The sequence below is a fragment of the Ipomoea triloba genome, chromosome 2 (assembly GCF_003576645.1).
Source record: "Ipomoea triloba cultivar NCNSP0323 chromosome 2, ASM357664v1".
Lineage (NCBI taxonomy): Eukaryota > Viridiplantae > Streptophyta > Magnoliopsida > Solanales > Convolvulaceae > Ipomoea > Ipomoea triloba.
This window is the reverse complement of record NC_044917.1, coordinates 5,085,365-5,111,589: the sequence shown is the minus strand read 5'-3', so window position 1 is coordinate 5,111,589 and position 26,225 is coordinate 5,085,365. Positions and strand designations below refer to the sequence as shown.

The 26,225-nt window shown below is 31.0% G+C and overlaps 1 protein-coding gene across 1 annotated transcript; it reads left to right on the top strand.

The window, feature by feature from the left end:
• Positions 1 to 10,301: 10,301 nt before the first annotated feature.
• Positions 10,302 to 12,841, top strand: LOC116009750 (zinc finger protein MAGPIE-like). Its single transcript, XM_031248878.1, has 4 exons — positions 10,302 to 10,408; positions 10,525 to 10,675; positions 10,762 to 11,158; positions 11,427 to 12,841. Exons 2-4 carry the CDS (start codon positions 10,555 to 10,557, stop codon positions 12,361 to 12,363), a joined length of 1,455 nt encoding a protein of 484 aa, XP_031104738.1. The 5' UTR covers positions 10,302 to 10,408; positions 10,525 to 10,554; the 3' UTR covers positions 12,364 to 12,841.
• Positions 12,842 to 26,225: the final 13,384 nt, after the last annotated feature.

The window sequence follows — 26,225 nt, the reverse complement described above, 5'->3', positions numbered from 1 at the left end:
TTATTTTTTTTTTAATTTCAGATATAACGTAACTTTGCATTTTCATAGCGTGGTCTCCAAGCTTCAGCCCAACAATATTTCAAAACCTATGACATATTTTGAGGCCAATTATTATGATCAAGCATCCATCATTATGCTAAAAATTATAGTCTACCAAAAGCTATAGCTAGTGGCGAAAGCGTAAGTTTTATTTTCTTATACTTCCTTAGCCTTTAGTGTCACATTTTGATGATAATATGCTGGACTCAACTCTCCAAGTGTTTGCCCAATAATTTGTAAGTATAGGTTTGTTGATATATAGGTAAATTAAATTAAAGGATGAAAACGACCAGTAATAAAATGCATATAAAATCGCATTACACTACATAATATGGAGTTTGAAATGAAAGATTGGATATAATTACAGGTAATATTTTTCCTATAATGAAACTAACTAATACTTTAAACATGCCTTTAATTTTATTGTTCAGAACATATACTTTACTTTTTTGTATACTCAACTAACGACAGCAACATTTATCATTTCACTATTTCAATTGTATTCATCCTATCATCACATAGTCATATCAACTCAACACCAAGAGAATGATAGCAAACCTAACTGCACTTAGACTTCAGATTTATTTCTTTTACGCAAACCACACAAACACACAAACACATAACAATTTTATTAACAGATAAATGGTTTATCTGTAACGTAACGTGTCAATATTATATTGAGTTAATTCCAACAGGAGTCCTTGTCTTTGGTAACAATCCCAATTTAGTTTCAGACTACTATTTTTGTTATTTAACCCCATAGACTATCATATTTTGGGTATTTTTGTTATTTATTTATTTATTTATTTATTTTTTCAATAGTTTGTTTGAGAATAAAAAAGTGAATTATCAACGAAGGTCTATTATCTTTGGTGACAATTCACTTTTTTATTCTCAAACAATCCATTTTGTCATTTAACAACCCAAACTATCATATTTTGGACACTTTTGGTCATTCTGATCAGTAAAATCCTATTTTAGGCCAACCATTTTCGTCTTTTCATTTTTTTTAAAGAAATTATTTTTTGATTTTCTGTGCTGATTTTTTTTTTCTGATTTTCATCTCTTTAGTCGTGGATTGTACCATCTCCTTCACCCGGCTCTGGTCTTCATCTCCTTCAACGCGACCCCAAATCGTTCATCATCAATGACCATATTGAGTACATAAGGACCTTCGGGTGCACGAGAATCATTTTGCAACATAGTTAGAAAGCTTAGGATGTCTCCAATCGATCGGCTTCAGTCTCACCACTATTGTCAACCAAACAATGTGTACAACTTTCATTCTTATTTCTTGTGTTTAACCACATGACCCTTAGTTTTTTTCACGTACAATAGGCATGCTTGAAGGTTTAAATTTTAATTAATTACCTTCAGAAAAGTGATACATATTTGGCTTGATGACATGTAATTCTTTTGCTAATTGGAATATACATGTAGGGTTTGGTTTGACTAGGAAGACATTTTCTTGGACGAGATACCGGCAATCTTCTTTTCAAGTTCATTTTTTTTGTTGGGTGAAGTTTATCTTATATAAAGCAATGCATTTACTCTGTCTGATGCAGCCTCTTTTAGCCCCACGCCCACATGCCTAGAGATATAAGTAATTAATTAGGGCGAGGTTACGTTGTTGCACTCAAAAAGCAAAGAATGCAACTCTTATAATTTTGGAAGATATAATTTTTTTTTTCCTGTTTTTACTTTTCAATAATTTGATATGACTATATAAAATACTATTTCTCTTCATTTTACTGCATCTAAAATTCCAAAGTATATATATAACTTTTTGAGGAGAAAAAGCTCTGGTACTATGGAGTAGATTCTTAGATCCCGGTCCATTATTCTTTTACGAGGGATGCATATGTGTGTATCATGTATGGTCTGAAGATAAAATTAAATAATCAACTATCTGTTGGTCCCAGAATCTGTATATCCAAATTGCATTCTCTTTTTTCAAATTTCTGAAACATTTAATTAAATAAATAATAATAATTGGATGAAGGTGGTGGGGCTGGGGAAAGTGAAAGCAACGAAAGTTAAGGGATGGAAGTGTAATTTAACAGTTACATGAGCATTCCAAAGGAGAAAATATATAGTAACTGGGGAACATGTTCAACTCTTTGAAAATAGGGAAAATTACTTTTGGTGACCTAGCTAGTATAGTATAGGTAGAATTTTAGGACTAGAGTTCTATGTGTCTGTCTTGCATGATCTATTGACGAAAAGGGAATTACTCTTGCTACAGCTTCATTTCCAAAGTAGTAAAAAGACAAGCAATGAAACAAAACACATCCTTGGTGACAACATTTTACTTTTCCCCAAATCCATGTGATTTCAAACCTATAGCTAATCAAATCTTCAACTTCATCCTATTGTACTAATTTAATGTATATACCCCAACTCAAGATTTGCATGGTAAGTGAATTATGATACAATCTCATATCAGTTCAGTAAAAAAAAAAATACATTTTATGTGTAGATTTAAGAAGATTAACGATTCTGAAGTAAGAAAAAACAGTGACAATTTTATAATTATTTCAAAGTTTGAATGCACTCTACAACACTACTAAGAGCATACTATGATATCTACTAGTGCAATTGTCTTGTGTGCACTTTACATATCATATAATACACTTTTAGTTTTGATAAGATGCACTTTTAGAGTTGCAAATTTTAAGTGAATTTGTACGTACATATAAAAAATACACTTAGAAATGTTACAAAGCACAAGTTCACTTCACATAAGGTTTTTACCAAATTAGTTATATATATAGAGTTAGCCATAAGAGCGGGTTGGATGGATATCCACCCAATATCCAATGTTAGATGGGGCCTCCTATATGACATTTTATATATAATTTTTTTAAAATAAAAATTTAAATAACTTCGTTTAAAGTTATTCTTTATTATTCTTTCTAATTAACCACTATATATAATCTTTTAAATATGTATGTATGTATATATGTAATATTTAGTAAAACTAAACAAAATATGTTACATTTGAATTTTTATGATGTTTGATTTATATCTTCTTACTTTGATACTTGAATTAAAAAAAAATATTAATGGTGAGTGGTGACTTATATATAAAAAGAAGTATTACATTGGAGTGAGAATTGATATATATATATGAAGACGAATATAGCAATTGGTGCATATATGAGCAGAGATGGAAGAGCTGGGACCTCGAAAGTGGAAGAGAGAGTGGGGGTACGTTGGGGAAGGGAGAGAATATTCTGTGAGCAAGAAAGTTCAACAGCTAAACTCCAAACATTATATTATAAACAAAGTTAGAAAGGTAAAACATCATTAGATTATGATTAAGGGTTCGCAGGTAAAGTCAGCCCGCAAGGGGACGACCACACTTATTCCTAAAAATTCACTGCCTTTGTCAGTTCCCTGTCCTCTAACCTTCACCACACTCATCTCTACAAATTAAATTTCCCCTAAATTTTTACTCGACTCATTAGCTCGCTTTTAACTAAGATAAAAAACATTTTTCAAATTGATAAATCGGGGCACGGCACGGTCAATAATGTATCAGAATGAAGGACGAGTGTTCCCTTTTATGAGTGTGTGTTCGTCGCTTTCGTTGGAGTTTAGCTAGCATGTTTTGACAGTTGGGCACGTGCATGGATTTTGCAATTTGCAAATGATGTTCAAGAACACGAAGTAACAGTACGATACAGATTCATGAAGACAGCAAAAGCAAGTGCATGCCAATTCAACCTTTTCCTTAAATTGCTAACTTTTTTTTCGATCTCAGGTTTCAAACCCCTTTTATTTACTTAGACCAGAGGGACATTGGCATCTAGCCTTTGGACATTCATAAATAATCAAATATTAGGATTATCAAACTAGATCGGTCTTTGATATAGCATTATTTTTAATTTGGTCAAGAATTAAGAAAATAAGAGTATATATGCAAAATTAATTAATTAATTGGTCAGTTTTACTATGAATTAAACAGATAATTTTGAATTAAATAATGCAAGATTTGATATACTATACGGAGTAATTAATTAATTAATATTCCTCCATTTTTAATTTGCTGAGTGTAATAAGAATCTTAAAAGGGAAATCTTTCCAGGTGTCCTAAAGAAAAGTTGAAAGGGGAAAGAGAAATGCTTTTCATTTACCCAGAATGTCAAAGTTAATTAGTTTTCTCCACAAAAGTAAGACTGGAATTAGTAAAATTTAATAATTACTATATAAATTATAAATCATAACAAAAGCACAATACAATACAAAAAAAAAATTAAAGAAAAAAGTATCAAACAACTCCTTAAATCCAACAAATAGTGCAAATAAGTTCTTTAATAAAAAATAAAAAAAATAAAAACAAAAACAAAAAATAAAAAAGCTCCAATAAAATTTCTAAATTGATAAAATAGTGCAAGCAAATCTGGTCTATATATGATTATCTATTCAAGAGGTTATCACTAACTATACGAACACATGATAGTCATATGTTAGCTCAATCAATGTCACATAAGTGAGAACCAACTGAATAAGTAATAATAATACAACATAGTTACAATATATTTTGCTTGTTTTAAAGGTTTCATTGGATTTTTTTTAGTTAGTGAATGTAAATTGATTTACGAAACCAATTTGGCACTCTTTTTAAAAAACCAAAAGATAGTTATTTAAGTAAAATTAATTTGAATCGTTTAAATATAATATCAAAAGTTTGAACTCACATTAAAATAAAATTAAAAAAAAAAACCATATAATCTTGTTGGATTTCAGCGCTACACTATGCTTAATTAGTTCCCGCTGTAAGTCAAGAACGCTTAATCATAGAGTTTTTTAGCTATTTAGTTGTTATATCATATTTAAAACCAACTTGTGATGAGTATATGAACATTAACCATTTGACAACATTTCTTCATGGTAAGCCACAACGCCATGACTCGAATCGAGCATGGATTGTACCCGGTAACTCGGCCGACTGGCTAACTTAGAACATAAAACATGAAACAAATCTACAAGATGGAGATACCCATGTCCTACATAGTACATACACTCCAATATGCATGCTTTGATGCCAATAATTTACACAAAACAAAAACATATTTTAGTGTGTTCATTGGATGCATATATAGGAGAGATCGAGAGAATAATATTTTAAAAAACAAAAAGCAAAACAATTATGGTATAATCATTCCAATGGAAAGGTAATGGAGTAGTCTAACCTTCTCCAAGCCTCATTATATGTGTCATCATGCACCTTTCTCCACCCCCCCCCCCCCCCCCCCCCCCCCCCCCCCCCCCCCCCCCCCCCCCCCCCCCCCCCCCCCCCCCCCCCCCCCCCCCCCCCCCCCCCCCCCCCCCCCCCCCCCCCCCCCCCCCCCCCCCCCCCCCCCCCCCNAGCCCCACGCCCACATGCCTAGAGATATAAGTAATTAATTAGGGCGAGGTTACGTTGTTGCACTCAAAAAGCAAAGAATGCAACTCTTATAATTTTGGAAGATATAATTTTTTTTTTCCTGTTTTTACTTTTCAATAATTTGATATGACTATATAAAATACTATTTCTCTTCATTTTACTGCATCTAAAATTCCAAAGTATATATATAACTTTTTGAGGAGAAAAAGCTCTGGTACTATGGAGTAGATTCTTAGATCCCGGTCCATTATTCTTTTACGAGGGATGCATATGTGTGTATCATGTATGGTCTGAAGATAAAATTAAATAATCAACTATCTGTTGGTCCCAGAATCTGTATATCCAAATTGCATTCTCTTTTTTCAAATTTCTGAAACATTTAATTAAATAAATAATAATAATTGGATGAAGGTGGTGGGGCTGGGGAAAGTGAAAGCAACGAAAGTTAAGGGATGGAAGTGTAATTTAACAGTTACATGAGCATTCCAAAGGAGAAAATATATAGTAACTGGGGAACATGTTCAACTCTTTGAAAATAGGGAAAATTACTTTTGGTGACCTAGCTAGTATAGTATAGGTAGAATTTTAGGACTAGAGTTCTATGTGTCTGTCTTGCATGATCTATTGACGAAAAGGGAATTACTCTTGCTACAGCTTCATTTCCAAAGTAGTAAAAAGACAAGCAATGAAACAAAACACATCCTTGGTGACAACATTTTACTTTTCCCCAAATCCATGTGATTTCAAACCTATAGCTAATCAAATCTTCAACTTCATCCTATTGTACTAATTTAATGTATATACCCCAACTCAAGATTTGCATGGTAAGTGAATTATGATACAATCTCATATCAGTTCAGTAAAAAAAAAAATACATTTTATGTGTAGATTTAAGAAGATTAACGATTCTGAAGTAAGAAAAAACAGTGACAATTTTATAATTATTTCAAAGTTTGAATGCACTCTACAACACTACTAAGAGCATACTATGATATCTACTAGTGCAATTGTCTTGTGTGCACTTTACATATCATATAATACACTTTTAGTTTTGATAAGATGCACTTTTAGAGTTGCAAATTTTAAGTGAATTTGTACGTACATATAAAAAATACACTTAGAAATGTTACAAAGCACAAGTTCACTTCACATAAGGTTTTTACCAAATTAGTTATATATATAGAGTTAGCCATAAGAGCGGGTTGGATGGATATCCACCCAATATCCAATGTTAGATGGGGCCTCCTATATGACATTTTATATATAATTTTTTTAAAATAAAAATTTAAATAACTTCGTTTAAAGTTATTCTTTATTATTCTTTCTAATTAACCACTATATATAATCTTTTAAATATGTATGTATGTATATATGTAATATTTAGTAAAACTAAACAAAATATGTTACATTTGAATTTTTATGATGTTTGATTTATATCTTCTTACTTTGATACTTGAATTAAAAAAAAATATTAATGGTGAGTGGTGACTTATATATAAAAAGAAGTATTACATTGGAGTGAGAATTGATATATATATATGAAGACGAATATAGCAATTGGTGCATATATGAGCAGAGATGGAAGAGCTGGGACCTCGAAAGTGGAAGAGAGAGTGGGGGTACGTTGGGGAAGGGAGAGAATATTCTGTGAGCAAGAAAGTTCAACAGCTAAACTCCAAACATTATATTATAAACAAAGTTAGAAAGGTAAAACATCATTAGATTATGATTAAGGGTTCGCAGGTAAAGTCAGCCCGCAAGGGGACGACCACACTTATTCCTAAAAATTCACTGCCTTTGTCAGTTCCCTGTCCTCTAACCTTCACCACACTCATCTCTACAAATTAAATTTCCCCTAAATTTTTACTCGACTCATTAGCTCGCTTTTAACTAAGATAAAAAACATTTTTCAAATTGATAAATCGGGGCACGGCACGGTCAATAATGTATCAGAATGAAGGACGAGTGTTCCCTTTTATGAGTGTGTGTTCGTCGCTTTCGTTGGAGTTTAGCTAGCATGTTTTGACAGTTGGGCACGTGCATGGATTTTGCAATTTGCAAATGATGTTCAAGAACACGAAGTAACAGTACGATACAGATTCATGAAGACAGCAAAAGCAAGTGCATGCCAATTCAACCTTTTCCTTAAATTGCTAACTTTTTTTTCGATCTCAGGTTTCAAACCCCTTTTATTTACTTAGACCAGAGGGACATTGGCATCTAGCCTTTGGACATTCATAAATAATCAAATATTAGGATTATCAAACTAGATCGGTCTTTGATATAGCATTATTTTTAATTTGGTCAAGAATTAAGAAAATAAGAGTATATATGCAAAATTAATTAATTAATTGGTCAGTTTTACTATGAATTAAACAGATAATTTTGAATTAAATAATGCAAGATTTGATATACTATACGGAGTAATTAATTAATTAATATTCCTCCATTTTTAATTTGCTGAGTGTAATAAGAATCTTAAAAGGGAAATCTTTCCAGGTGTCCTAAAGAAAAGTTGAAAGGGGAAAGAGAAATGCTTTTCATTTACCCAGAATGTCAAAGTTAATTAGTTTTCTCCACAAAAGTAAGACTGGAATTAGTAAAATTTAATAATTACTATATAAATTATAAATCATAACAAAAGCACAATACAATACAAAAAAAAAATTAAAGAAAAAAGTATCAAACAACTCCTTAAATCCAACAAATAGTGCAAATAAGTTCTTTAATAAAAAATAAAAAAAATAAAAACAAAAACAAAAAATAAAAAAGCTCCAATAAAATTTCTAAATTGATAAAATAGTGCAAGCAAATCTGGTCTATATATGATTATCTATTCAAGAGGTTATCACTAACTATACGAACACATGATAGTCATATGTTAGCTCAATCAATGTCACATAAGTGAGAACCAACTGAATAAGTAATAATAATACAACATAGTTACAATATATTTTGCTTGTTTTAAAGGTTTCATTGGATTTTTTTTAGTTAGTGAATGTAAATTGATTTACGAAACCAATTTGGCACTCTTTTTAAAAAACCAAAAGATAGTTATTTAAGTAAAATTAATTTGAATCGTTTAAATATAATATCAAAAGTTTGAACTCACATTAAAATAAAATTAAAAAAAAAAACCATATAATCTTGTTGGATTTCAGCGCTACACTATGCTTAATTAGTTCCCGCTGTAAGTCAAGAACGCTTAATCATAGAGTTTTTTAGCTATTTAGTTGTTATATCATATTTAAAACCAACTTGTGATGAGTATATGAACATTAACCATTTGACAACATTTCTTCATGGTAAGCCACAACGCCATGACTCGAATCGAGCATGGATTGTACCCGGTAACTCGGCCGACTGGCTAACTTAGAACATAAAACATGAAACAAATCTACAAGATGGAGATACCCATGTCCTACATAGTACATACACTCCAATATGCATGCTTTGATGCCAATAATTTACACAAAACAAAAACATATTTTAGTGTGTTCATTGGATGCATATATAGGAGAGATCGAGAGAATAATATTTTAAAAAACAAAAAGCAAAACAATTATGGTATAATCATTCCAATGGAAAGGTAATGGAGTAGTCTAACCTTCTCCAAGCCTCATTATATGTGTCATCATGCCCCTTTCTCCCCCCCCCCCCCCTCTCCCCACCCTACCCTCATCAACTAGGCTCGCATTTCTTCATTTTCACTTTCACTTTTCACCGCCTCCCATGTATATACAACTAATATTCTATTCCGACAGCAAGCAGTTAAAACGCTGCAGCATATGAGAATATTTGTTACTTCACACAAGAATATATATGTAAATTAATTAATGGATGAAAATTTCGATCCAATCGTATAATTTGTCTGCCTCCTTGTGTTTATATGAAACACTATAGACATCTTGGTATTCCCCCACCAAATATATAATACGAAATATGTTATTTGCAATAAATTTTATATCTCGCATCTACTATATCTCACATTCATATGTAGAGTTTAACTCTTTCTTAAGAGTATGTGCAATGCAAAAATTTATGCTTCAAGTTGTTAAATTAAAATTTGTTAACTTTTAAATAGTTAACAAATAAGAAAAAAAAAAAGACACTTTTAAGTCCCTAATTGTGACCATGGTATATATTTAGCTAGTCTTTTTTTTTTTTAATTTTATTTCATACATTTAGTATTCCAATCATTATAACATTTAGTATTCCAATCATTATAATATAGATCACGGTTCACCTTACAAGATGAATCAATTGCATAATGTTCATTATTTTTAGTACATTGAATCTTCATTTTTAGTGTACTGAATGTTCATTATTTTGATATACTACTACGGTACTACCTAAAAATGAATTTTCAGTATATTAAAAATGAACATTCAATATACTAAAAATAAATATTTATCAATGGTCTACGTTGCAACATGGACCATGCTCCATAGTATAATTTGCCCTAATATTCAACTTAGAGTTTGATTCTTACTCAAGGAAAAATTTGACCAAAAACTCCTTATCATGGTACATCCAGTCCGGATCGCTTACCCTACAATTACATTAGCAATCTGTTTACCAACTGTTTCAAGTTGTTAGGGGCATAAATAATATAATGGCGAGTCTTTAACAAAATCTAAAATCAATGACCAAATTTACTACTTTGTTAAAATTTAAGGACTAAATCTACATCGTGATTGAGAGGCAAAATTATCCCATAGTTATAATTAAAAAGACTAAAAAACTATTAAATTAATTAGGTAGATCTATTAAATTAAAGGAGGATAACAAAGTGGTCATTCTCTTTAATTGAGGTGGTGTTTTTTTCTCTTACTATTATCCCCATACTAAGCTAGATAGTTATAAGAATTCCCCATCCATGTAAGAGAGAGATAAAGAGAGATCCAAATTTGAAATCCTTCAAATTTCAAGATCTTTAATTTGTTGTTGTAGTTGAGGTTGACATCATAGCAAAAGGTATCTTCTAACTTAGTGTTTTTGTTTTCCCTCAAAATTCCCCATCCTTAGGTGCTTATATATGAAGTTATAATCAAGCTAGCTCACCCTTAAATGAACTTCTTTCTTGCTTGCAGCTGAAAAAAAACCAAGAAAATCCCAATAAGATGACAGAGAAAGAAGCTTTACTCTCATCAAATGCTCTCACTACTCAAACCCCAATCCCTGCAGGATCCAATCCCCCTTGCCCTCCTCCTAAGAAAAAGAGAAACCTTCCAGGAAACCCAGGCAAGAACAAATCAAAGATCTATCCTTAATTTCATTTCTCTCTTTAATTTGTTTTATATATAAAGTTTTGTTTACTGTACGTGCAGATCCAGAAGCTGAAGTGATTGCTTTATCGCCAAAGACGCTGATGGCAACTAACCGATTTCTGTGTGAAATTTGTGGGAAAGGGTTCCAGAGGGATCAGAATCTTCAGCTGCACAGAAGAGGGCATAATCTGCCATGGAAGCTGAAGCAAAGGAGCAGCAAAGAAGTGCGGAAGCGCGTGTACGTTTGCCCGGAAAAGAGCTGCGTCCACCACCACCCTTCCAGGGCTCTCGGCGACCTCACCGGAATCAAGAAACACTATTGCCGGAAACACGGCGAGAAGAAGTGGAAATGTGAGAAATGCTCTAAGCGCTACGCCGTTCAATCCGATTGGAAAGCCCACTCCAAGACTTGTGGGACTAGGGAATATAGATGCGACTGTGGGACTGTTTTCTCAAGGTAATAATTAATTAATTATATATATTCTTTCTTTCAATTTTTACTACATATTATTGCATATAAACAAGCTAAGAGGATTAAGGTTTTTGTGCAATTAAGATGTTTGATTGTGATGTGTTTGTCTGCTTCACAACTTGCCAATTAGGTTGTTCATAATCAAGACAAACTTAAATTTTAGACCCTAGCCTTATCTACTAACTTAATATATCTATATTTATATATAATGCTTTCTGGGTTTTCATTTTTTTTTTTGGGGGGGTTTTGGCAGGAAAGATAGCTTCATAACACACAGGGCGTTTTGCGATGCATTAGCGGAAGAGACAGCGAGAGTTACAGCCGCGTCCAATATGCAAAACGCGGCGGCGGTGGCGGCTCTAGGGAGTAACATCAACTACCACTTTATAGGAGCGGCGGCGCCGGCGATAGGGCCCGGAATGGCGGCGCCGCCACATTTTGGTTCCATTTTCAAGCCAACAATAATAGGCAACGATGAAAACATGAATCCAGTGAGACAAGGGCAGCTGCCGCTGTGGATGGCGGCGGCTCCGGGGCAGACGACAACATCGTCCCAAGGTCAAGAGTTCCAATCTTTTGTTGGTTCGGAGAATCCTATGGTCACTACTCCGCTTTCCTCGTCCGGCAGTTTTCAGTTGAACTGGAATAATCTCGTTGGGAACAACAAGATTAGTACCTCAAACTCAAACAGTACTAATAACAATAATGGTGAGGAGATGGATGGGAATCATCAGTCACAGGTTATGAGTGTTCCAATTCCATCCTTGTTTAGCACCCAACACCGGCCTCATCATCATCATCATCAAACGCCTTCTGCAAACATGTCGGCCACGGCCTTGTTGCAGAAGGCTGCTCAGATTGGAGCCACCACGAGTGACCCTGCATTCCTAGGAAGCCTAGGATTGCAGGTCAACAACAACAATAGCAACAGCAACAACAACAACCAGGTTGTCGTTCAAGACAACAACAATGGGAATGACAACAAGTTTTCAGGATTATATGCAGCAACCTCAATCTCAATGGTTTCTAGTCATCTCGGGAGTGAAATGGAGAGCCATGTTCAGATGTACCCTTCCAAGCGTCGACACATACAACAGAATGAAGGAGGAGGAGGAGGGCAAACTAGGGATTTCTTGGGAGTTGGAGTACAGTCAATCTGCCACCCTTCATCAATCAACGGATGGATATGATGAAATGGGAAATCTGTTTAAAAAAAGAAGGGAGAAAAGAAAAGCTAAGCTGACAAAAAAGTGGAGTGGGATGTTGGGGGAGGTATGGAAAAAGAAAGGGGATTTTAGTATTTGCAACTAACCTTTGCAGGGCAGAAAAGGTGGCATTTGAGTGCTTGAAGAAAGCCAAAAAAAAAATAAAGAAAAGTTGGTCTTACAAAAATACTTATTATAATATCCATCCAAGTGCTCACTCACTCAAGGAGCTAGGGAGATCCATGCATATTCTGTTGAATTGAACCCCCCCTCAAAGGTGCATGTTCTCTTTATAAAAATGGTGGCTTTAATTTAGTTTTTGATAAAAGGGAGGTGGAGTAGTGGGGGCAAAGCAAAGAGGAACCTTTTCAACTCCATTATTGCTGTATTTCATATCTGTTCTAGTTGTTATCTTCTCTAACTCCAATTATCATATTATTTATATATACTTATTATGCACAAATCATAATTTCAATTCAGTGCCAAATTAAACCACTTTAATCTCATCAAACCAGGCCTACCCTACACCACCTTCTTTAATTTAGCCATGCAAATTCAGATGTTCATTGCAGCATCCATCTCATATACTCCATGCAAGATTGCAAGTATATATATGAAAGCCTTGCACATAAACAAGTAAATTGTGTTCTTTTACTTAGGGTCAGAGATCACAAGCAGGTTAAACGCTTACCACTACACCAAAAGTTATAATTAGTAGCAAAAACTGCAATTTTATTTCAATTATTTATACTTGCATAACAGTTAACTCCAGAAGTCACAGTATTCTGTAAATTTCCGCTAGGTACCATTTCTCGCTAGTCAATGAATAGATATTATTTATAATAAGTAAACTACAAAGTCATGGATGAAGATTCTTTAAATGTTGACAAATTAAGCATAAAGAGTTTCCTTTTGAAAACCTCAATTAACCACAGTGATAAGTTTGCTTTCCCAACTGTTTGTTGACGCGTTTATGGGGCTCAAAGTACAGACAGGATAAAAGGTAAAGTTGGAAAGAAAAAAATGTGGAAAGCTAAGAAAGAAAAATTCTTGCAGAGCTGATCTGTTCATGAAATGTATGTATGTGCGACTTTTTACTGACATGATTGGGGAGAATAATTCAAACTCCCCTGCACATATTCTGCAACTACAAAATTAGCAACTGTTTGGTGCATCAAAAATGTTAGTCTTGCAGGCTGGCTTCAAGTACCTTAGCCACTGCCACTGGCTGCTGGGAATTGAAGATCAGATGGTTAATAGACAGACAGATTTTGATGCCATTAAGGAATGAAAAGGAAACACATTATACTGTTAACGTTAGGCTTTTGTTTTAGTAGTGCTACTGAGAATAACAGAAAAGTTTGGGTGTCAATCGTGCACAGATCGAAATCCGAGATAGAATGTTTTGCCTGAAAAAAATTTCTTTTTCTGTATGTACGTGCGAATAAAGAGATCAAGTATGGGCTTGAATTGCCTGACCCAAACAGTAAGCCATATATAATATCTGACTTTAATTTTTGTCATCGAATTTGTGCATTTAAGTTTTTTATTGAGTTTTTAGTCCATAATTATCACTTATCAGCTTCTTCTTTTTTTTTTTTTGAACAATAATTATCAGCTTCTTAAATATTTCTTTCTAATTTAAGTATTCATTATAGACTTTTCAGTACTTAATAGTTAATAGGCACCTTGATTTGCCAAAGACCTTGTGGTCAAGCAGTATCCGGTGTACGCTCCCATGTGGAAGGGAGTGGGTTTGAGTCTCAGTGGAGGCATCTGTTGACTCTTTGTGCTTCAGTAGGTTAAGAAGGTAACTATTTAACTCAAAAAAAAAAAAAATAGGCACCTTGATTCCAAATGATTTAAAAAGGAATAATTATTAAATTTTATATAAAAAGAATTCTATCAACATTTATTTTTGTATTTAATTATCCCACTAAAATTTGATATTTTTATTTAGAGAAAATCAAACATTAGTATTTAAAAAAAAAAATGAACCACATTAATATTCTAACATAAAAAAATTAGTTGCTCCACCGGATTCCGACCCCATTGACAGCAATGCCAATGTTTTTTTCTATTGAATTTTATTATATTCAAACTTAAAATTATATGTTTGCAATGTAACTATTTTTCACCGCTCCAAAGTCCAAACCACGGAGTAATCAAATATTTTTTTTGGCATTTTAACGTTGGTCAAAAAGTCAAAATGATAAATTTGTCAAAATTTTAACGAATTTATCATTTACCAAACAAGGTCTATAGCTATAAATACGGAGACACGGCCGTCTTTCGTTGACTTTGCGGCGGGGCATTCGTCGGCCACTCCTACGGCTTCTCTTCATGAGCCACATGGTACAGTGAAAGAGAAATGAATTGAATGGTTTTTACTTCATGGTACGGTGAAAGAGATCAAAATGAATTATTGAATGGTTTTTACTAAGTCAGTGAGGGTTTTTATAGAATTTCTTGTTTGGGTGTGGAATTCTATTGCCACATATTTATGACAGGCGATATCTCCACATTTGGTATTTTAATAATTTTGAATTTGATTTATTAAATTTAATTAAAGATATTTCCATATTGGGTCTTCAACTATGATGCTAGACAATTAAAATGATTTAACTTTATAAATTTTAAATGACTTTTATAGATTTTTTTATTAAAAAAATTAATATTTTGGCATGTGTCTTGCACGGAATAAATTTGTTAAAATCTAAGTGTATTGTAAAGTGAACAAAATGTGTAATAATTATAATCCTAGCAAATTTGATCGTATGAATCTCGTGAGGCACAATGCACAGCCACACCATCAACCCCTCGTCGGCCGTGTTTCTTTGACTTCTCCGGCGGGACGTCCAGCTGCCGCTCATTCTGCTTCTCCTCCTCAGCCTCATCATGGTGAAACTGCAGAAATGAATGGTTTTCACTAAGCCAGGGAGGGTTTTTATAGGGTTTCTAGTTTGGGTGTGGAATTCCATTGTAATATATTTATGGCAGGTGATATCTCCACATTTGGTATTTTAATAATTTTGAATATGATTTATTAAATTTAATTGAGGATATTTCTATATTGGGTCTTCAACTATGATGTTAGACATTAATTGTGTTCAGTTAGGGGTTTATTTCAAGAAGACTTTTAAACGTGTGTTGATAGGTAGCTAGGTAACATTAAAAAAAAATAGTATTGTGCATTGCATGGAATGGATTTGTTATAATATTTTAAGAATATTTGGATCGATATACAATTATATAAATTATAAAAATAAATATTATAAAGTGTAATTAATTAAATAAGTTGAATCGATTACATTAAAAAAAATAGTATTGTTGCACGTGCATTGCACGGAATGAATTTGTTATAATATTTTAAGAATATTTGGATTGATATACAATTATTTAAATTATAACAATAAATATTATAAAGTGTAATTAATTAAATAGGTTGAATCAATTATGTTTTTCATATTATCTTACTTCAAATATGATGCTAGACATTAATTCTGTTCAACTAGGGGTGTATTTCATGAAGAATTTTTAAATGATTACCTTTTATAAATCTTAAATGAATTTTAAAGATTTTTTTTAAAAAAATATGTAGAAGTCTATAGACTTTTAAAAGTTTAATATCACAAATATTTATAAACTTTTTGTACATTTTTTTAGGATTTTAGGGTTTAGGCTTTTATATATTGTAATTGAAAAAAATGATTAATACGAAAAATGTATACTATAATCTTTTTTTTTTTTTAATCTCAATTTTGAAAACCTGAAAAATGACTTTCAGAAATCACTTTCAAGATTTTTCAGTATTTGACTATCAGTGGAAAATATTCATTCTAATAAAAGAAAAATGATTGGTTGTATATAACTACTTTATATTTTATGAATGCAAAATAGGTCAATTTGTATATATTTTTTAATAAATATAATAATGTTTGCCTCAATGACCTTGTATGTGGCCGGGGTTGTAGTGTTGTACCACACTACCCTCCATGTAAAAATGGTGAATTTGTCAAAATTTTAGTGAATTTGTTATTTATCAAATAAGGCATATATCTATAAATACGATGCAAGATAAAGGAATTAAAAGGTTCAAACAGTAGTAACACACTATTGCACTAACACCGCATCCGCATCCCAAGATAATGAATTAAATATATATGAACTCCACATCATTATTTTTTTTGAAAGGGAACTCCACATCATTATTACTCTGTATTATTAATTAATCGAGTACTAACAAATCTGGTACTATGAATATCGTGGTTCAAGTCTATAGGGTTTATTTGTTTGCATACGAATCCCTATTGTCATAAGTGATATCTCCTTATTTAGAATGTTAATAATTTCCAATTTTATTTCAATAATTTCACCCAAATATTTTCCTTTTTGGGTGCTAGAATTTAATGGCCTCGATTCTAGAGAATTTTGCCTTTTTGGAAAAATAAAAATTGAGACTTTATTCAAAATTAATTATTTTCTAAATTAGAAATCAAAACAATTTTCTAACTAATAAAGAAATTTGAAAATTATTCTACTCTTTTCAAAATTTTCAAAGACTGAGTCATGCAATCATTGCGATGGATTACATGGATAGTGCATCGATAGTCCGTATAATTCTTCTTGTTTTTTTTTTAAACAAAAATCTAAGAGTATTTGTAAAAATTACCCAAAATTTATAAATTTTAAATTACTTTTATAGATTTTTTTTTTAAAATTAGTATTTTGGCACGTCCGTTGGGTCTTCAACTATGATGCTAGACATTAAAATGATTTAACTTTATAAATTTTAAATGACTTATATATATATATATATATATATATATATATATATATATATATATATATATATATATATATATATATATATATTTTTTAAATTTAATATTTTGGCACGTACGTTGCACGGAATGAATTTGATAAAATTTAATTATGTTCATCCAGAAACATGATCGGACGGGGAGTCAAGGTGTGAAGATCTATCTGGTTCATATAATGGCGGAGCAAATGCACAATGCACAACCACACCATCAACCCCTCGTCGGCCGTGTTTCTTTCACTTCTCCGGCGGGACGTTCGGCGGCCACTCATTCTGCTTCTCCTCCTCAGCCTCAATGCCTCATCATGGTGAAACTGCAGAAATTCATGGTTTTCAATTCACTAAGCCAGTGAGGGTTTTTATAGGGTTTCTGGATTGGGTGTGGAATTCCATTGTAATATATTTATGGCAGGTGATATCTCCACATTTGGTATTTTAATAATTTTGAATTTGATTTAATAAATTTAATTGAGGATATTTCTATATTGGGTCTTCAACTATGATGCTAGACATTAAAATGATTTAACTTTTATAAATTTTAATTGACTTTTATAGATTTTCTTTTAAAAGTAATATTTTGGCACGTGCGTTGCACAGAATGGATTTGTTAAAATCTAATTGTATTGTAAAGTGAACAAAATGTGTAATAATTATAATCGTAGCAAATTTGATCATGTGAATCTGGTGAGGTTCAATTTTTAACTAAATTTAAATGTTATTTGAATATTATATTATGATTATTTTTATTATCAGCAACATAATAATAATAATAATAATAATAATAATAATAATAATAATAATAATAATAATAGCTTGTAGGCTAAAAATGTTGATCTAATTCATGTTAAGTTTGAATTGAATTTATGTATATATTTTATTTTTAAAAAAAAAGAAAGAAAAAGACCGGCTATTTTACTTAACCATAATGTAAACAAGAGCTAAGATACATTTTTGTGTTTTAATCCATAAATTAATTTAATTAATGGAATTTACGCATAAAATTATTGTTAGCTTTTGTACTGCAGGGACTTCATCATCCACTGCACCTTCTTATTATTGTTTGCGGCCCTCTAATTCGTATATGTATATACATCTTTTAAAACATGCTAAAAGTAGGTTGTAATGATAAGAAATTAAGAATGTCTTTCCAACACCATTAATTCAACATTTATTCATTAATCAATCATATAGATAAACACATGGAATTAAGCAGACAAATAACATCAAAGGCCGCTGGTCCAGCCTGGTAATAAGGCCTGCTAATTTTCCATAAACCCCGCCGGCCGGCCGGCTTAGGCGGCGGTAGCGGCGAAGGAACCGGCCTCCTCCACGCAATACACCAAGTACCTGTAGAACTCACCATACAGAGCGTTCAACAGGGCATCTAAAATCGAGAACCGAAGGGGCGTTAGCGAGTTCACATCCACTTCGCTCAAATAACTGCCCACGGCGTGTAGAATGAACAATCGCTGGCTCAACCACTTGTCAATTGCCTTTCTTTGACCGTGGCTGCAGAGCCCACGGCGGCCACCCCTACTGATCCTCTTGAACATCATGGTCATGATCGAATTCAAACAGATTGATCAGAAATATTCTATTGCGTTATTGGATGACTTTTGCTGAGCCAAGGAGGGAGGGTTTTTATAGGGTTTATTTGTTTGCATACGAATCCCTATTGTCATAGGTGATATCTCCTTATTTAGAATGTTAATAATTTTCAATTTTATTTCAATAATTTCACCCAAATATTTTCCTTTTAGGGTGCTAGAATTTAATGGCGCTCGATTCTAGAGAATTCTACCTTTTTGGAAAAAATAAAAATAGCAATGTAACTACTTTTCACGGCCGGTTGAGTAATCAAAATTTTTGATGAATTCACCATTTACCAAACAAGGCCTATAGCTATAAATACGGAGACACTGCTGTCATTCGTTGACTTTTGTGGCGGGGAATTCGCCGGCCACTCCTACCGCTTCTCTTCATGAGCCTCATGGTACGGTGAAAGAGAAATGAATTGAATGATTTTTACTAAGCCAATGAGGGTTTTTATAGGATTTCTTGTTTGGGTGTGGAATTCTATTGTCACATATTTATGACAGGTGATATCTCCACATTTGGTATTTTAATAATTTTGAATTTTGATTTATTAAATTTAATTAAAGATATTTCCATATTGGGTCTTCAACTAACTATGATGCTAGACATTAAAATGATTTAACTTTATAAATTTTAAATAACTTTGGGAAAATGACATCTTTAGTCCCTGAGTTATGGGGTAGTGCCGACTCAGTCCCTGAGTTATGGCCGTATCCGAGTTTAGTCCCTCAGTTATTAGCAAAGTGGCGAGTTTAGTCCCTGGTCATTAAATTTGACGAAAAATTAAAAAATATATAAAATTTGAGGAGTAAAATAGGAAAATCACATTTTATTCTTATTCTTATATCAAAACTACTTTTACAACATTATTTTTTACTTCAAAGCATCATATTTTCAAGATTCTTCAATTTTAAAAGCAATTTAATAACTTTCATATCACTTGTTAGGAACCTGACTCTCGTAAAAAGAAACACATGATCATTGTATTTAGGTGTTTGAAACACTCTATCCTAACAAGTTTTGATTTTTTTTTTACTAAGTAACAAATGTAATCAAATTAAACTTTTGAGATATAAAATGATGTCAAATTTCTCAGGTTGCTTTTATGAGAAATTCACTAAAAGAATATTTGACTAAACTACTGCATACAAAAGAACTTTTACATACTAAAAATCTCAAGTTATTTCGTTGGTGATCAAGTGTTTCTTTGTTTGTGCTAAGTCTTAAGTTTGTTATACGAGAGCTAGTCAGCCAGGTTCCTAACAAGTCATTTGAAAGTTATTGAAATGCTTTTAAAATTGAAGACTCTTGAAAATAATTAGGCTAAGAAGTGAAAAATAATGTTGTAAAAGTGGTTTTGATATAAGAAGAAGAATAAAATGTGAATTTCCTATTTTACCCCTCAAATTTTAAATATTTTTTAATTTTTTCATCAAATTTAACGGCCAGGGACTAAACTCGCCACTTCGCGAATAACTGAGGGACTAAACTCGGATACGGCTATGACTCAGGGACTGAGTCGGCACTACCCCTATAACTCAGGGACTAAAGATGTCATTTTTATAGATTTTATTTTTAAAAAATTAATAGTTTGGCACGTGCCTTGCACGGAATGAATTTGTTAAAATCTAAGTGCATTGTAAAGTGAGCAAAATGTGTAATAATTATAATCCTAGCAAATTTGATCCTATGAATCTTGTGAGGCACGCACAATGCACAACCACACCATCAACCCATCGTCGGCCGTGTTTCTTTGACTTCTACGGAGGGATGTTCGGCGGCCACTCATTCTGCTTCTCCTCCTCAGCCTCATCATGGTGAAACGGCAGAAATGAATGAGGGTTTTTATAGGGTTTTTGGTTTGGGTGTGGAATTCCAATGTAATATATTTATCGCAGGTGATATCTCTACATTTGGTATTTTAATAATTTTGAATCTGATTTATTAAATTTAATTGAGGATATTTCTATATTGGATAGATCTTCAACTATGATGCTAGACATTAAAATGATTTAAATTTTATAAATTTTAAATGACTTTTATAAATTTTTTTTAGAGTTTAATATTTTGGCACGTGCGTTGCACAGAAGAATTTGTTAAAATCTTGTATTGTAAAGTGAACAAAATGTGTAATAATTATATTCCTACCAAATTTGATCTTATGAATCTCGTGAGGTTCAATTTTTAACTAAATTTAAATGCTATTTGAATATTATATTATTATTAATTTTATTATCAACAACATTATAATTATAATAATAATAATAATAATATTATTATTATTATTATTATTACTATTATTATTATTATTATTATTATTACTATTATTATTTTATACTAGTAGAAAAATGACATATAACATCAGTTTTTTAACCTATTAACCCCGATTTTCTCACAAAGTAGAATTGGGCATAGTAGTTTCTAAACCATACGACATTGGATTTTAAAAATTGACGTCATAATTAATTATTTTTTAAAAATAAAGACTTTCAAATTGGTTTTTTCTAAAGAAAAACAACCTTGAAACCTTTATTTATTCATAAATTTATAATTAATTTTTCTTTAAACAAAGAGACTTTTAACATTGGTGATATAATATTTTTAAAATCATATTATCGCAATTTTTTGGACCTACAATAATTTGTATATATACAAATTATTATCTCGATCACAATTCACACCATACACCTCACAATTCAAAAGAAACACATTAATCCAAATTCACAACATACATTCCAAATTCACTTCACATTTCACAACATATATCTCACAACCATTTACTAAAATAATTTTACAAATTAGTCCTAAATTAATTATTCACAAACTAAAACCATAAACACAATTACAAAATGAATTTGTTAATAATGATGTCAAGTTCAAGTATACCAACGTTAATCCAAATCAAACTTCATTTTAAATCATATATCATCAAGATATCTACACCACTTGTCTCTTATTATTTAATCAATTTCTTCTTAAATATAGCTCGATCTTCCATATAATTTAGGCTTGGTTCAAGTCTATACTAGTTTTTTTCTTTATTTAACAAAAACAAAAAAAAAAAAACAAAACAAAACAAAACAAAAAACAAAACAAAACACAAAACACAAAACAAAAAGAGCTTGTAGGCTAAAAATGTTGATCTAATTCATGTTAAGCTTGAATTGAATTTATGTATATGTTATATTAAAAAAAAAAAAAAAGGCCGGATATTTTAGAACCGAAGCGGTGTCATTGTGCTCACATCCACATTGCTTAGATAATTGCCCACCGCATGTAGAAGGAACAACCATCGCCTCAACCACTTCTCACCAGCCTTTCTTTGGCAGTGGCGGCAGAGCCCACGACGACCACCCCTACTGCTCCTCTTGAACATCATGGTGAAACAAATTGATTAGAAATATTCTATTGCGTTGGGTGACTTTTACTGAGCCAACGAGGGACGGTTTTTATATATAGGGTTTATTTGTTTGCATACGAATCCCTATTGTCACATGTGATATCTCCTTAATTGAAATTTTAATAATTTTCAATTTTATTTCAATAATTTCACCAAAATATTTTCCTTTTTGGGTGCTAGAATCTAATGGTGCTCAATTCTAGAGAATTCTACCTTTTTTGAAAAATAAAAATAGAGATTTTATTCAAAATTAATTGTTTTCTAAATTAGAAATTAAAATAATTTTCTAAATTAATAAAGAAATTTGAAAATTATTCTAGTCTTTTCAAAATTTTCAAAGACAGAGTCATGCATAATGTCATTTTCTATCGCATCACAATTAACTATGGATTTTTATCTCACATATCTATGGATACATTTATTTAGTCATTTACCTTCTTACCTTCTTCCAAAGAAAAGCTAGAAAATCATGTTGAGGGGCTAAAGTTAAAAAGATAAAATTTACAATGTTAGTCGATATCAACATGGATCGTACCATATTATTGTACTAAAAATTATTTATAATAATTTTCAATGATACTATGTGCAACCATGAGTAAATTACATAATTATACAAGTACAATTGACACTGTTGTTCAGTGACGTATCTAGGATTTCGGTTGGGGGGGCGAAGAATATATATATATATATATATATATATATATATATATATAGNCGAAGAAGCAAAGATTAAATTCAAAAATGTTTTTTGAGTACTACTTACTGTATTACAGTGTAATATATGTTCATAACTACTTTCTCAACCTATTGAAGCACAAAGAGTCATCAACAGTCGCTTCCACTGAGGCTCGAACTCACTCTTTTCCATGTGGGAGTGTAAACCGAGTGCCACAAGGTTCAAATACAAATATCAAATACGAATAAATTTTTAAATTACAAAATACATTATAAATATTGTTTGATATAAGCGGAAAATAAAACACATCAAAACTTTATAAAAATATTCATAACGCTATATAAAATATAATTAATTTGATAAATTAATTCAAATAGAAAACACATTATAAATTATACATCTTATCATTAATTTATATATATTAAGAAAACATTATAAATTATACATCTTATCATTAATATATATACATATTAAAAAAGCAATGAAGAAAGGATTAATTTATATATATTAAGAAAACATTATAAATTATACATCTTATCATTAATATATATACATATTAAAAAAGCAATGAAGAAATTATCATTAATATATATACATATTAAAAAAGCAATGAAGAAAGCTATATGTACGTAAACAATTATTAAAAAAGCAATGAAGAAAGCTATATGTACGTAAACAATAAGAAAACATTATAAATTATACATCTTATCATTAATATATATACATATTAAAAAATCAATGAAGAAAGGATTAATTTATATATATTAAGAAAACATTATAAATTATACATCTTATCATTAATATATATACATATTAAAAAAGCAATGAAGAAAGCTATATGTACGTAAACAATTAAAAAGCTGAGGCTAGGATTCGAACCCTTGCCATTTTCTAAACAAAACCACACTCTTACCAACTCTGCAAGCATATCAATTGTTAACTTTCATCTGTTTTCATATATTTATATATAAAACATGTACTATATATGGGGTGAGGGTGGGGTGAGTGGGGGCAGCTGCCCCCAGGGTGGTTCCGTCAGTGCTGTTGTTGATTAGTACTTTAAAATTTTACATATAACAAAAAATATATACAATAATTTAAAATTTTACATTTATTTTAATATTTCTTTTTACTCTTTTATCAAATAAAAGTTGTCAAATATTTTATCAACAATAATTTTTAGACAATTAATTAATATTCATTTTAATAATTAACTTAATATTCCAAAATTTCATATCACAAATTATAGAATTAATATTAATTTTTTAATTTACAAAACTAATCTTTTAAATTAGTAAGTGTATTTATATCCTAAAAGTGGTAAATATAATAATAAAAATAATAATAATAACAACAACAACAACAACAACAACAACAAACAACAACAACATATGGGAGGTCATGAGATCAACCCACAGTGATTGCGATTTCTTTGTACTTCAACAGGTTGAGAAAGTATGAAAAACAAATGCTACAATGTAATAGAGTTAGTTGTATTAAAAAAAAACAACAACAACAACAACGACACAATAAATCAATAATTAATTAATCAACTAATAAAATTAAAGCATAAACCTAAAATTTGGAGATTTTTGAAGTACATTAAATTGAATATTTGGTGCAACTATTAAAATCATGACAAAGTAAATAAACCAATAAAGAACAGTTAATTTGATTATTTGATTTTTTTATTTGGTGAATTTGGACTACTTTAATATATATGTGTGTGTGTGTGTGTGTTTTGGACTCATTTAATATATACATACTCAACCTTCTTTTTAAAATATATATATATATATATATATATATATATATATATATATATATATATATATATATATATATATATATATANATATATATATATATAATTGGGATCTAACTAGTATTTTTATCCATATTATATCAATATATACACACATACATATAGGGGTGGATTCTAATGTGAACAATCCTTGTAAAAAATAAGGACTAATATCAGTCGTCGATCAGAGTTTATCAATGATTGAGAATTTTAATTAATAAATGTAAATTTTAATTATTATAACTTTTAAGTTTGCAATATTTATAAAACTAACCCGGTCAATTTTTCCTTGTTCTTTAGCAACCTTTAACATTGATCTACTCGACTAAATAAATGGATCAAATGAGTCATCACTTTTAACCTTTTAAGGATGAGAGGGGTTATGCCCCAATGTGTCTCTATACATGTTTTCTCCATTACTTACTCACCTACCACTTACATATTCTCACCGTTACTTACATTCCTACATTCACCTACTACATTTATCATTTCTTTTGGAAACTATCATTTATTTATTTTAATTTATTCGCCAATATTTGTTTTTCCCACCTTGATCCATATATATCCCCCCCCCCCCCCCCNCAGACTGAATAGTATTATTGTTGTTTTATATTATATTTTACATGATCAAAAGAATTTAATTTTGAATAACTTTGTATTTTATAAACTGAAAATAGCTTAAGTTAGATATACTTCCTAATAAAGATGACAATGTGGGAACTCATATAGATTAACCCAAGCATAACCAGGGGCGGATTTAAGAATATCGTTAAGTGGGGTGCAAATATAAAAAATTTTAAAACGTGATAAAAATATATATGATAAAATATGAAATGGTTGGATTAAATTACATATAATTTCTATTGATATGATATTAGATTAAAATAATGTGGGCTAAATTCACATAGATCCAAGTTACTTTAATTTTCTCTTCTGATATATTTTTTTTGTTTCCCTCCCCGCCTAGCACTTGCCAACGTAACTTCAATTGCACACAACAATATGATTTCAATGGATTATTCGAAGTCGTTATCTACTTTTGATATCAATTGTCATGAACAAACGTTTACTACTATGCTAAATGTTATAGCTAATATTAAAGCCACAACTTTATTCAATTATACTTGCATAATAGTCAGCACCACATTTCAATTGCAAGATGTTTGACTCAACTCTTTGAGCCGTGACTCAATAACAATAAATATAGGACAAGATAAAAGCATGAAAAATTCAATAGTAACAATGATTACTGTAATATCACATCCCAAGATAATTCAGTAGTAAGACGGTAAGAGATGATAAATTATCTTCATTCTGCGTCCCAAGGTAAATGTCAACATCAAAATTTTGAGTGGGAGTATTTAAAATAAAAAATAAAATAAAATAAAATAAAAACTTTGAAGTTCAAGTAGTGTTTACTTAGTTAAAATATAGGCATAATTAGAGTACGTCAAACAATAAAAATCTTTCCCCACCTACTAATCTTCATCATTACTTTAACTACTATCACTGTTTTTTTTCTTTATTAATAACAATTATATGTTTAGCT